A 14803-nucleotide genomic window follows, 5' to 3' on the forward strand; every position below is an offset into this window, starting at 1 on the left:
ATGGTAAAAAAAAACAAGGAAAAAAAAAATGGAAGAATATTAGTGTTGGAATTTCAGGCTGTTTCTTGTTCCAAGGTCAGGGCACTCAGAAAATGTTGTTTTTGAAGTCTCAATCTGAAGTTTATTATCCTTATCTGTTACAATTTCATGAGGTGTGAGTTCTCCCTAACAAGTCAAGAAAGTGCCCTAAAATGGTGTCTGTTAAAGGCTATTTATGTCCTAATTACCCAATAAACAGTCGACATCTATATTATTTATGCTTCTAACCTGATTATGATCACACAAAACTCTCAATGCGGACATCTTTCATCTAATTAGAGAAAATCACCTGGATCTGTGAAAAAGAAGGAAGAAGAAGGTGAAGAAGAACAATTTGCCTCCATCCTAAAACCTCCATCTTGCTTCATATTTATTTCTATATTCTAAAGCCCTAAACTCTAAGTTTTCCACCCTGTGATATTACACACTTCTAACCAGCTACACACATGTAATCCCAGTGCTATTAATCAATTTTGGAAGTCTTCTCCAGGTGAAATTCAGTGTTCTCTTGTGGATCTGTGCCTTTCAGCACAGAAAGCTTGAAATTCTCAGCATGCAGGGTTCCAGCACACCAGGTTAAGGTTCTGTTCTCTGCTTGGTTTTAAGGACCATGCGTGACCTCAGACCCACCACTGTCGTGTGGAATGTAGAGAATTGTGTGTTTATGTGCAAAAATGTGCACTGGGGAGGGCAGTGCTCCCACACCTCGTGACACTGCTATGTGAGTGCCCACAGGATGGATGGATAGGTGATCCCATGTTGCAGGAACTGGTCCTGTACCAGCACAGGGGCACATCAATCATGATAAGCCAAGGTGTGCCATTATGCTTGGTGGAGGGAACTATTCCAACAGAGCAGGAAGGATCCCTGAAACTACTTAGCTAAAGTAAACCTGCTGTGTAGTTAACCCTAGAAACAGCTGAATTTGGTGTCCCTTCCCTTTGCAGAGAGGACAGGTTTCCAGCTGAGGCCAGCTGCAGGACAGCTGTCTGCTCGTGACTTCCTTGCCAGCCTGGCATTTCGTGTCTTTCAGTGCACACAGTACACAAGGCATTTCTCCTCTCCTATGCATTCCCCAGAACCGTAAGTTTGATGCCCTGACAAAATTCCATCCTTCTGAGTGTGTTGGGGATCATTCTCTTGGGACTGGCTCTGGGGTTCCATCCAGTAGTCTACAGAATAAAACAATTTGAGAAACTGGTAGCTGGAGAGTTGGAAGGGGAAGTCATGCATGAGAGGGTGTGGTTCTCTGTCTCTTTTGTAAAGTTTGTCTGGGGAAGGAAAAGACTAAAGAATATCTGGATTAATCTTTTCATCCTGCCTTCAGTTACCATCTGCTGGGGTTTGATTTCCTGCTGTGAAACTCTCCCAGTAAGCGCTGGCCAGACAGCAGCAATTACATTTCATGAGAAATTACAAGTTCACACAGACGCTTTTGTTGTATGCTGGGACAAAACAGGGACCTTCCAAAGATGTTGTGACATAGAAGGTTAGTGCCCATGCCGTCCCAGGGAGACAATAGACAAGGTGGCAGGAGGGAATGCTCTGATCCTTGCCGAGCCAGGCCAGGTGTGGAGCCAGCCACTGTGGAGCAGCACTCACACCAGCTCCCTTTGGGGCCTGCTGGCTAAAGTCCTTCACAGGGAGTTCATGAAGGGCAGGAAAGGAAGCCTTTAACAAACAAGAAGGTCACTTCTTTTCCAGAGACTGCTGCCACGAGTTGTTGGGTCATGTTCCCATGCTGGCTGACAAGGAGTTTGCCCAGTTCTCACAGGTAAGAACATTTTCTGCTGACCTTCTAACCAGGTGCTCTGGATAGCAGGCCAGAGTGCCCTAAATACATGCAGCTCACCATGCAATGCAGTGCTAAGGGTGGTTGCTCCTGAGCCATGACCTCCAGGCCTGGTGGGCTAGCAGCCACTGGGAGATGCTTCCACCAAGGGAGTGGTAGCACTGCTCCCTACAGACACAGTGTGAAAGAAAGGACAGGCAGAGCTTGTGGGGCTTCTCTGTGGGAGGGCTGTGTCAGCCTGGATGTCTCTGTGGGGCTGGAGGCTGAGCTCTGCTCCCCTGGCTTCCTGTCCTCCACCACATGAACCTACACAGCTGAGCCTCCAAGCTGGGTCTGTCTCTGGATGTACATTCTTGTCTCACAAGAGGCTTTAATTGTGTCCATCACCATGTTGGAAAAACATCAGAGTTGTTTTTTCCTTTACAGCTCACCAGATTCTCACAGCATTGCTCACACTGGTGAGGAGGCTCCAAAAAGCAAACAGAGCTTCTTTGTACAATAAGGGGCTATTTAGTACGAACAATCAGTGTCAGACCCAACTGAACTCAATGACCTCTCATAATTAAAGACTTCAGAACTTTGAGTGTTCCTCAAAACCATAGCAGAGGGGAGAAGACATCTCATTGTCCAGGCTTATCAATCAGTGGCCAGTGTGGGAACTGGGGATAAGATCAGAGGGGTAACATGATGTAGGTCCCAACATGACCTAGGTCCCTGAAGAAATATCTTTAAAACAAAATCAGTTCACTTCATATGATGTGGTTTCCAGTTGTACCAGCTTAAATACATGCCAGTTACCATTTTGATGGTAATATTGGTTATTAACAGAATGAAAAGAGTAGTACCTTAAGCATCCTAGTCATCTATAATTTATTCTGGAAGAAACCTATTCAGTTCAGTTCGATACTGGAACTTCAGACACATTAAAAATAAGACTACAGAAATTTCAAATCTTTCCATTTTCTTGTTTTCCTATCAGTAACACAGACTATACAACATCAGATCACATTCACTGAAATTTCACATTTCACTTTTTTGTCCCCACAAAGTATTTTCACAGTTGAAATTCACCCCATGAAAATTCTTTTTGCCCCATTCAATATGAGACAATGAATGGTGAAAATACCCTTGTTTTGTTTGTTTGTTCCATGATATTGCTCCTGGCATAGCAAAAAAAAAAAAAAGAGACATCTACAGTTTCCTATTGTGAGAATAACATTTAACGGGGAGCACAGATGAAAGTAAGCAGAATCATCCCTGCACAGATCTGGCCTGCTCATAAGGGCTGTCAGAAAGAGTGAGGGACAGAGAGGTCATGGCAGAGACAAAACCCACCTTTGCTGTCCTTCCTTCTCATGCCTCCCTGTAAATTTTTGCCTGGTGTAGATAGTCCAGCATTAAGACAAGAGATGGTTAATTTTACACAGAGAACACTGAGGATTAATCACTCATCTAATGTGGCTCCCAGTGGTATGTAGCTGGGGGCCAGGGAGAGGTAGGCATCCTGGAAGCCATGGAAGGTCATTTTGGGTGACAAAAACAATGAATAGTTCATGCTATTCATGCTAGAAATGATGTGGCCCTCCCCCTTCCCCTCTTTCTCTCCCTTGGGCTGAATAATCACACCAGTGTAACACTGTCTGCTTGCTTACTTGCTTTAGGATATTGGACTGGCTTCTCTTGGATCATCTGAAGAGGAGATTGAGAAACTGGCCACAGTAAGTACAGATGGCAGTTTAATATTAGAGGCAAACCCCAAACGATTCATATCCCTTGCTGTGCAGGGAAGGCTTTTTGTGCCTCAGATTGGCTGCAGAAATGGGAGCATCAGCAGGATTGTCTCCTCTCCTCCACAGGTTAGGAAGGTGCTGGAGCAGGGACTGGAATCCCTCTGGAGGAGCCCAGAATGGTGTGATTCCACCTGAGGAAATGTTTACACTTCTTGATTTTATAATAATTTATTTCTTAAGCTAAGTTTTTACAAGTTCAGACACAGGATGGTCCCAACTCACATTCCAGGTTCACCTAAAACATTAGATACCTCAGTGTGACACCTGTATTTTCTCCTACACAAAGTGCAGAGAACCATCCCTATTTGGTTCACCCCACACTCATTAACCTCACCAAATAGGTGAGCACTTAAAAGCAATTTGGGAGCAGGTACTGCCATTCAGTTCTAAATCACTAGGCTCCCTACAACCATCAAAACTATTTGTACAGCCCCTTACTACTGCCATCTTAACTTGTTCTGAAAGTTGTCTGGAGGCCAGGTGATCTTTTTTCTGATAATGGCACCCATTTACCAGTCTTGATGATTTTTTTAGAGGAGGAGAGGAGCCTTACCCTCACCAAGCTGTGTGAGACTCATTTAATACAGGTAGAGAATGAGAGGAGAATGTCACTCCTGAAGGTCCTCACCCACTCAGGAAGGAGGTTGTGGCTCACCTAAAATCCATCTGCACATATCCATCCTTGGGTTAGGACTAAGTAAAACCACCATTGTTTTTGAAGATTGCAACAAGTGCTGAATAATTTGTGACTTCATCCAGGTCCTGGGCTGAGGAGACAGCGACAGTCCACATTTCCTCTTCCACTACCTGGGTCTAGAGAGGCTAGAGTGAGATTAAGATCCATGCTTTTGCTAGGCTTAAAAAATGTCAAGTCCCAGAGAATTTGCATCGTTCCCCAGGATTTGGTTAAGGCCTGTGGTTTATAAAGCATTCCTCTGCAAGCACCTCCTCCTGATCCTGAACTGAATAGCCTGGGCAAGAGATAGGGTTAAGATCAGAAGGATAAGGGGTCTCATGGCTGGAAGTTTCCTAGCATCATCTAGGGTTTGGCCAGGTGGAACAAGGGCACCTTTTTAAAGGGCTCCCTGCAGTTCAGGGTCTGTGAGAATACAATTTTGTAAGTGCCATTCAAGTACTCTGAACAGTAAACCTATTCTGGATTAACATCCCGATAGACAAATGTTTAATATTTCTATACCTAATCTAGGCTTACTGTTTGAGTTCCTTTTCTAAAAAGGGAAGGCAGAGGAGAACCTGAAGTGTATTCATTATCCTGACATTAAAGTCTAACATGAATTCTAAGATTATCTCTCAAAGTCCCTGTCATTCCCTGTTCTTCATAAAGAGAATTTTGGTAACTAGCTTAGAAGTCTCTTAAAGAATCTCAGAATTGTTGCTGTGGTCTAAAACATTTGTAAGACAAGTTTTGGAATGCCATTATTTCGTTCAGCCCATGATTCCTCTAAAGAGGTGGATCCATGCACCAGAAATGAGAAACTGCCAGTGTCCTTGTCATCCAGGGTACCACTAATACATTTTTTTAACTCTCTTAAAACAGTGAGAGATTGAAAGAACCTCACTATCCAAAATCCAAATACAGGATATCTTAAGAAACGTTAAAAATAATTCGATCTCCTCCCATGTCTCATTTTGCAGTCAAAAAAACCTCCTGCAAAATGAACAGATACTAAGAAGACTTTTCATTGTGAAATAATAGGAGTTGAGATTATTAAAAGAATACAAACACATAATTATTTGCTGAAACTCAGGATCTTGCAAAAGGAAAGATCCTGGCATGTTTTTTCTTCAGTGATAAATTTAAAGGCTAAAACTAGCTCATCAAAATGAAAAAGTCTGTGAGGGAGGGTGAGAGAAAGAGAGACAATGTATGAAAAAGGCAAAACAGACAGAATAATATAGAGCTTTACATAGTTTTACAAATTGTCTGTGGTTCTTTAAGCAGGATCCTGAAAATGCCATACCATTGAAGCCAAGGTCTATCCCTGTGTATGAGGCAGCAAAGGGCTCTGTGTCTCTAAAGGAACTCTGAAGAGTTGTGAGACAAAGCCATACTCTTGAAATGCCTCATTTTCCATGTTTTCCCTCTGCACAATGCCTATCCAGCTTCTCAGGGCATCAGGCTGTGTCCAGGACTTGTCCTCCACTGTCATTTTCCTCAGATTTTACAATAAGGGAAGCACTAAAAGTTTGGCAGAGCCAAGGGTTGCTTTCATCCCACTGTTGTCCAGCAGGTAAGGGAAGTGTGGTCCTAAGGATGCTTTTATCACAAGAAAAGTCCTGAGAAATGTTTCTTTGTCTTCTGCTGGAGCATGACTAAGATATAATTGCCACAATATGGAAAAAGGCATCCTTCAATTCTTCTGAATGAGATCACACAGACAAAGAAGGAGGGAGACTCTCCTTTCAAGTACCTTTGCAAAGGTGCTGAACCCTCTGTCAGGATTTTCCTGTCCTTCTGGGGACTGTGGTGGAAATCTGACAGCTTCCACTGACTGCAGTGAGGCTCTGGGCTAAGAGGTTGAAGGGCAATTAGTAACATCTTCCAAAGAAACAAAAGGATGTAACTTTATTTACCAATGTATTATCATTTAAATTTTTTTTTCTAAGTGGGACAACAAATTTTGAAAAATTACATGTTAGTTTAGTGTGTGTTATATGCTGAGGGAAAAAAATTATTTTCTTAAAATATGCAACTATAACATTTGAAGACAGTATTAAGAAACGAGGATAAAAGAAAATTAAAGAAAAGATGAGAAGCTTAAAAATTCCTGCCTTTTCAGATTCCTTTTCACAAGTTGTTCTTATTCCCAGCTTTACTGGTTCACTGTGGAGTTTGGCCTCTGCAAGCAAAATGGATTGATCAAAGCTTATGGTGCAGGACTGCTTTCATCTTATGGGGAGCTGATGGTATGTGTTAAAATATTGAAAGATTTCTATAATCCACTTTCCTGAACTCTGGTAAAAGCAAACTATGCTTTTCTACAAAAAGTCAGTATGATTTAAAATTCAGGTTTTTCTTTTGCAAAGAAAGAATTCTCCCCTCACAGAAGCTAGTGCACAGGGGAAAAACTGCTGTGGTATTGTACCTGTCCTTCATCTAAAGAGACAAAATGCAAGGAAAGCAACCCTCCACTAAAATATTAGATTTGTTTCTTCCTGCTTCTGCCAGTAGTGATGCAGCTGATTTTGACACAAAACTCAGGTTCCTTTCTGAGTTACTCACTAGAGGGCAATATTATGCCTATTATGAGCTTGGCTATTTTTTCCATGCCATTGACATTCACACACATATGAACCAGAAAGGCACCGGTTGACTGGACCAAATGAAGTGCAAAGAAACAGGAAATAGCATGGACACTGATAAAAAGAAATTGCTTTAGCATTTTTCATTCCTAAATACATTTCAAAACTTATGTAAGCTCTAGTTTTACACAGACCAATATCTGCGAGCCCAGGTTTTGTACTGCCTTGCTTAGATAGATTTACTGCAGAAAGAGGATTTGTAGACTTTTTACAGAAAGTGAGTTTCCCCTCCTTTGACCAAACAGCTGATAGGAGAGATATTAATTTCTCCTTAATTTTGAAGAGCACTGATGCAGGTGATCGCTTTTTAATTTAGGGCAGAAGCCCTAAACTGTTATCAGCAGGGCTCAAATGCTTCAAGCTGTGCAGATATTGGATGATCTTTTTTAAATTGGTAAGAGCCAAAGGAAAATAAATACCACACATAAACTCAGCAGCCTAACAGCCAGATGCACGATAGATTCACAAGGAATTGTGGCTGAATTAGCATAGCTTGGACTCCTGAACTGGAGATAGTTGGGTTGTCATGACAATAAACATTTTACAAAGCTCTCCCAATTGTGTACAGGTCAGCCCACTTCCCAGTCAATTGACAGGAGGGAAAAACAACATTTTGATGCCTCTCAAGGCATTTCAAGTAGGAGCCCCCACGGAAGGGCAGCTGAGATGAACACAAGGAAAGGGGAACCTTCCCAGACATCAACCTTCCCTTTTACCACTTGATGAGTTTAGCATTGCTTTTCCTCACAACACTTGCAATTTGGAGATGTTTGTGAGGTAACTCTGTGGAGAGCTTTCTCTCCTGATAAGCTGAAAGATCTGCATGTTCATTAGCCCTCTAGAGGAATAAACATGACTTCCTTTCTAGATAGCAACCTGATCCTGGCCTGGTTGCTCATCAGCTTCACACTATGTACTGCTGAAGCTACTGTTTATCTGGGAATTCTTCAGTACTTCTTATATTGACTGCCAACAAACAGGAAACATAAACTTGCTTTCATTTACCCAGTAAAACCAAAAATCTCCAATCAAAGCACAATTCAAGGCCACATTTATTCTCCTCTGCCTGGCTTAATACTTTATGGTTCTAAATCAAGTTCATTTACATGTTAAACAGGATACTAAAGGGCAGAGGTAATCATGTTACTGATATTTATGTATCTTTCATAGCAATATGCATGACAAAATCCATCTGATGTGGTCACTTCCTTTTTCTGTTTAATCTTTACTCAAATGAAGGTAAAAATCTCATCAGAAATGCTCACTTTTGGTGTCTGGAGTCAAGCTCAGCAGACTTGTACTCTGTCTTCTCTATTTCCACCCTTTTCCTCCTCAGGCACCAACAAGCTCTTCTGCTTTTGGTTAAAACCATAGGCAAGGGCTGCTTGTGCACAAAACTGTGCTATATAGAACAAAAAAGTACAATCTCAAACTCCCTACCCCTGAGCCTGAGAGGGAAGTCCTAACTGTTCCTGAGCTGAAAAATGGCAGTTTTTTTCACTACTTTTATCACTGGCAATTATTGGGTAAAGCTACTGGACAAACTTTTGATAAAGCTGGGTCTACCTCTGTGTTCATCCATCATATCAGTGAAAATACAAGCAGGAGTGATAGCATCTATATTCAGCAGATAATGAACAGGATTATCCCCCTTTCAGCACATTCATCTTGTATGTAACACCTAAATCAGAAGATGGGCAAGCAGCTGACCAGCAGTTCTGCAGAATCCCTTTGTGAGCTCTGCAAGTTCCTCACTGTGCATCTTCTGGGACAATGGCTTAGTGGTTCTGTGCAATTCACCTTGAGCTCCTGAAATTTGTTGTACACAAGTTAATTATATCTATAAATTTAAGTGCTGAAGTTTCCTTCTTTAGCTGATTTAATCTCATTGATTTTTATTTAGCAGAAAACCAAAATTAAAAAAAATATTTCCATTTATTCATCCTAATCTGCCTGTGCATCTGATTCTAACTTCAGTGTAGGCACTGGCAGTGTGGGTAAAGTGGTTTGTTCCAATGCCTGAGCACCTGTTAGCAAATTGCAAACCTGTACCAGCCGCTTCTTTTACAGCTGAAGAGAGAAAATGTGTAGTGCAGTGCCTGTTTAGAAATAAAGCAGTGTCTAGACACATCTGTCAGAGAAGATGAAGATTGGAAGATAGCGAGGCTCATGATAGACTTGAGTTTATTGCTCTAGATAAGTTTTGTTGCTGCTCAGCAGAAAGCCATTATCCAAACTAATAATTATCTGCCAGCCTTCTCAGTGGGACCAGACACAGATTCCTACATGGAGGTCCCAGACTTGATTCCCTATCTTTTAGCTGATCAACATATTTGGCACAGGCAGCGAAGTTTTGGCACTTTGCTGGCAGTGAACAGAGCTAATCCTGCCGGAATCTCACTGCAGGTTGTGTGTTGAAGGAGGCACCCTGCAGCAGCCTGGGCAAGGGAGGGCTTTCCTTGGACCTGAAGACTTTTAGGCCAGGAGCAGCAGAATAGTAGGGTTGTCACAATAGTAGGGTTGTCATAATTCAGTCACCAAGGAGGGAATAAGAGCATGAATTACTCAAACAAGAAGATAGCAACTAACCAGTGGCAGAGGGAAAGCAGCAGTCATCCAGCTTATGTTATATGAGAACGTAGCATCAGCAAGAAGCCTGGGAACATCCCTGAGCTGCAGCCTGGCCTGACTGGCTGTGGGTGTGTGACTGTAACCAAGGGAACCACATCCTGACTATGAAATCTCTAAAACATTTCCCTTTTCCCTTTTCTCCACAGCACCCGCTCCTACCAGTTTGAAGTCAGCTTCAGGTAGATGTTTTCTGTGCATGAGTTGATCCTGCCCAAATTCAGGGCATAATTTGGGGGTAAGGTAGAGGATGAGAGGAAGAGCTAGGCACTTTCTGCATGAGTCTTGCACTTGAGTCCCTGTTATCTAACAAAGCATTTAGTAACAGCAGCTAGGTATCAGAAGGATAACCATCCCCAAGTCTAAACTGAGCAGTTGTAATGTGTCTGACTTCTGGCCAAACTTGCCTCCTCTGAACTGTAAGAATTCCTCCCCAAAAGCTCTCAGTATTGCACTGTTTATTTCACTACATTCTGTCAGCTGTTCTACATTATCCCAAATGCTTCTTCTGTTAACACTCAGCTGGACTCTGTCCTACATACTGTAAAATCTTATGGCTCATACCACAATTCTGGCAACACTCAGTGCTACATATGCTTTTCTTGCAGCACACCCAGTACTTAACTTGTAGAGGCCTTTAAGGCCATCCGGTTTCAAGCTGAACTTCCACTGAAATCAATGGGATTTCAGTTCTGCTTCAACACTGACAGTATAGTGGGACCCCTGTCAGGTTTTGAGTTACTGAAATCTTTTCCCATTAGTTCCCCAGAGCTTCTAAGATTCTAAGAGCAGCCTCATGTTTGTGTATACCAACCATCTTAGATTGTATGAGTGCTATCCAAGGTTTACTCTTCAATTACACACTGCAAATGAAGAGCAAGAAAAACACCATCTTTTGTATATTCTTGGGAGTTTTTGGGTTTTGGTTTTTTGGGTTTGTTTTTTTTTTTTTAAAGACTGGTATTTATTTCTGCACCAGTTCATTGAAATGTCTAAATACGTGCTTAGGAGTACCGTCTGAATTTTTCCAACTAGCAGATTGAACTGAAAGTCTTGATCAGCATCACCCACTCTTACCAGTTATTTACAAGTAGCACCCTGAGAGTGACATTTGGATCATAAAAGGGTGAAGGGAGTCTCCTGAAGACTGGGGAAGAAGGGAGACAGATCTCAGGGAAGGCTGGGTACTAAAAGAATATCCCTAGGTGAATGGGGCCCACTGTCCAGTCTGAAGGTGGGGAAAAAGGTCTCAACATTGATGGGATGAGTTCCTTTCTCCTTTTGGTTTGTACCCAGGACACTTCACCAACCTGGCCAGCTGGAGGCCCAACCAGGCACATCTGTGATGCAGTTCAAGTGTCACAGGGGCTGAGGTTGGTTTAAAGTACCTCCCTTGGGTTTCAGGGGCAGAGAAAGTGTTTGGGAACTCGCTTTAAGCCTAATCAGAGCTGGCTTCCCAAGACTCTGTGCAATGCACCACTCCCAGGTGGCTGGCTTAAAAGGCATTTCCAGTACATGTAAACAAACTATGTAGATGTACCTTTGACTGCAGTGTGGACAGAAGTGGCTTCTATAAACCTTATGTTTGCCTGGGGGGGGCAATGTAAGAGAGCTGGGGAAAAACATACAGAAGAACCTCTATGGGTTCAAAAATGCAAATGTGCACATGCAGTATAGTGTTTATTTATATATTGGATTTCAGGGAAGATTTTATGTTGCTATACTGGCCTGGGAGCTGTGCATACAATACCAGAAGTATTCTGTCTTCTGATCTTCATTGCAGCAGGAAGCATGAAATTTGTGACAAGGGCTAGGGGACTCTAATGCTAGACAGGACTGTGAAACTTCTGTGATACTATCTGAAAAAAGCAGCATGATATTTTTTTTTCTTCTGGATATTTATATTTTGAGGGGTGGCATAGACTTTCCCCTCCCTGTCTGAGGACATGGCTGTGCTATCCTGTTGTACATCACTTTAATACAGGCTATATATATATATATATATATATATATCTTCTTTTATCTTAAGAAAATCTTTATTATTTGGTTTATTAACTGCTAATTATGAAAATTAGCCCTGACATATGAAAGAACATGACTTTATATTACCCCTAACTATTCCCCAAAGAGAATTTTACTGCCCAGCAGGGACTAATTCTTTCTCTGTTCATTCACCTGCTCTAACTGGTGTTGTTCCTGCTACAAAGTATGCTTTGTCAAACAAGCCAGAGTACAAGCCTTTTGATCCAGAAGTGACTGCAGTTCACCCCTATCAAGATCAAGCCTTCCAGCCTGTCTATTTCATAGCAGAAAACCTGGAAGATGCCAAGGTCAAGCTTCAGTAAGTAAAGTGTTTGTGGGTGTTTTCATTGAGGGGTGCATACTGGGTTGATTCTTAATCTCAAGTACATCTATTTACAAACTATTGCAACAACCAAGCCAGGCTATCTCACTGCACCTACATAGTGGTTTTTGTACAACAAAGTTAAGCACAAGCTTGCTTATCTCAGAAAAGGTTCACAGAAAGTCAGAATTTATTTTTGCTATGCCCTGTCCCCTGCTTCATCTTAACAATGCTTCATTTTAGCACCTTCTGAAGTAAATTCTGTAACTGAACTGTGAGAGTGCAATCCCACCCTATGTGCTAGTCCATACAAACAGGAGGTCGTGAAGAAGTGATTTACCCAAGGTCACATGGAAATTTCATAGCAGTCTCTGGAATTAACAAGGATCAGCAGGGGGCTTAAAAACAAGATTGCCTTTCTGCTCTGATTATATCTGCACAAGAATCCAGAATCAGCATTCACGGGCAACCTAATTCCAACAAAGTAGCTGTCTGCAACCTAAATAACATTATTTCAAATTAGCTCGAGGTGTTTCTAAACACATTTCCCTAACTGCGTGATGTTGTGCAGTAAGGGTGTTAGTTTCCTTTTTTTTTAAAAAAAAAAAGAAAAAGTAAGCAGGGTTTAAATTCTGGCCTTCATCTCCAACAGTTAGAACAACATGACCAATTCTGGCTGGAGGCAGGATGTTGGTTGTGGAGCTACTGGGGAGCATGCAGGAGCTGAAATGAGGAATTTATTAGAGGAAGAGAGCCGGAGCCAGACTTCTTCCCTACTGTCCTTGCCTCTTCCCCAGAAGCAGTGTCTGCTGGGGCTATAGCCATGGCTAATTAGGCTCATCATCTTGAATCTAAATGCTCACATTAAATTTTTAATACGTGTAAAAACGTGGGTGAGAACTCACTGGCAGAAGAGAGAGGACTTGCAAAGCTTTTGACTCAGGCAAACCTGCAAAGAACGTACGAGGACAAGGAATACACCACTCTCAGGCATGGAGCTTTTTCATACATTTTTTCAAGACAGTTGCACAGCCAAGGCTGCTCAAAATAACTGAAAGCACAAGAATCTGTCAGCATGGAAAACATAAGGCAACATCAGTACAGGGGGTTCCTACCAGCGTGCACTTAATGGAAATATTGTAGAAAATGGCAAGGAATCGTGTTTTTTCTTTTAATAGAGACAGAAAAATAGCCCAGGATGCCTAGTATCAACAGGTTTTTAGACTATAACACAGAAAGAGCTGCTCCAGGTTATTTCTTGGAAGTGAAGGCGGCAGACATGCTGTGCTCCTGCATTCCTCAGCTTGTGGTTGTAATAACTCTGAATTGTGTGAAGGCAGAGCAGTGAGAGCACAGACGGGACCCAGCCAGCCAGGCTGACACCAGGCACTGCAGATCCCTGGGGCTGCAGCGTGTGCTGCACCAGGCAAAGCTCAGGAGAAGCAGTGAGGAGGTGTCACAGCAGCCTCTGCTCCCCAGAAAGGCTGTGAGCGCACCCTGAGAAATGAGGTCCTGCAGGCTTTGCATCTTTTGAACCAGAAGCTCTGTCCTGTCTCCCCACAGGAGCTACACCATGAAGATCAAGAGGCCTTTTGCTCTGCGCTACGACCCCTTCACCTGCAGCATAGAGGTTTTGAACACACCACAGAAAGTCAAGAGGGCACTCCACCAGATAAAAGAGGAACTGCAAAACTTCTGCTTGGCCCTTGAAAACCTCTTTTAAAACCACAGCAGTACATCTCACCTGCCACTGAGGTACCTGTAGGTGGTGCTTAGTGATGAAGTTGTACTCACAGGCAGAAATCTTAAATGCACAAACCAGCTCAGTTCAGGTAATCTTTTCACTGTAATTTAGGCTGCTAACTTAGATGAAATAATGAGCTCCTGTTTAGAATGTTTCAATCACAAACAAGGCTTACTCCAATTTTTGGTAGGTGGTATGAGCATACTTATGTGTTATGGGACTTCTGCAAGTTTTTTTCCTTCCCTTGCCACCTTTTCAAGTTACCTGTCACAAAACAGCATAGCATTAAAAAAAAAAATAAAATAGCATAGTATAAATAAAACAGCATAGCATTTTCATCCACACAGTGTTGTACTTGCTGCCTTAATGGTACCATCACAACCTCTTAGGCTGGCTAGCTGCCCACAGTCAGCAGTCCTTGCAGCTAACTCCTTGCTGCTAGCAATTAGCATCACCTATAGCCCACAAACTATGAATGGTCCTCTAAAAATATGCAAATACAAGACTTTGCTAGAGGAGCACTTCTGCTCACCATTTATTCTTAAGTACTCATCCAGTAGCCTTGAAATACAGCAAGATAATTTCCTGTCACATTTAAGATCACAGAGTATTTGTACCTTCATTGAAAGAAAAGGAGGAAAATAAAAGGTCCCAGGTACTCTGGCTCTGTCACATACAAGGATGTTTAATTTGAATGGGAAATCTAACTTCTAGGAAGAAAATTCTTGTGTAAGGAAAGATTTGTAAAAAGCCCTTTAGCATATAGGCTTCCATTGCTTTTTTTCATGGAATTCAGATTTCCCTGCATACCATTAGAAATCTTTGCCTCTTGTTGATGTCATGATGATTGCAGTAATGATCAAAAGGTCAAATCTATGGAACACCTGGTGGAAAACCCAAGATCAACCACCAGCAGCCATATAGCCTTGCTATAGAAAAAATATCTGGTATGTTCTGCAACTCATCTCGTCTCCCTCTCCAGCTCCTGAGATGTACCTGAAATTTATTTATGTTCCACAGGTCACATTTCCCAGAATCAGTCTAATTATTGCCTAATCCAGACTTTCAGGCTGTTTGTGTCCCCTTCCTTCCTCTACAATGCACAAATAGAGGAAAAGAAGATGATGCTCCAGACCAGGAGG

General features: G+C 42.2%; 1 protein-coding gene across 1 annotated transcript in view; it reads left to right on the plus strand.

The window, feature by feature from the left end:
• LOC136556534 (tyrosine 3-monooxygenase-like) overlaps window positions 1-14204 on the plus strand; it is a 29033-nt gene extending 14829 nt beyond the window's left edge. Inside the window, exons 7-12 of the mRNA XM_066549800.1 lie at window positions 987-1122; window positions 1744-1813; window positions 3493-3549; window positions 6454-6549; window positions 11781-11914; window positions 13481-14204. Coding sequence (XP_066405897.1) covers window positions 987-1122; window positions 1744-1813; window positions 3493-3549; window positions 6454-6549; window positions 11781-11914; window positions 13481-13640 — 653 coding nt within the window. The 3' untranslated portion in view covers window positions 13641-14204. The remainder of the gene's footprint in view (window positions 1-986; window positions 1123-1743; window positions 1814-3492; window positions 3550-6453; window positions 6550-11780; window positions 11915-13480) is intronic.
• Window positions 14205-14803: the final 599 nt, after the last annotated feature.

The sequence above is a fragment of the Molothrus aeneus genome, chromosome 5 (genome assembly GCF_037042795.1).
Source record: "Molothrus aeneus isolate 106 chromosome 5, BPBGC_Maene_1.0, whole genome shotgun sequence".
In the NCBI taxonomy this organism is placed as follows: Eukaryota; Metazoa; Chordata; class Aves; order Passeriformes; family Icteridae; genus Molothrus; species Molothrus aeneus.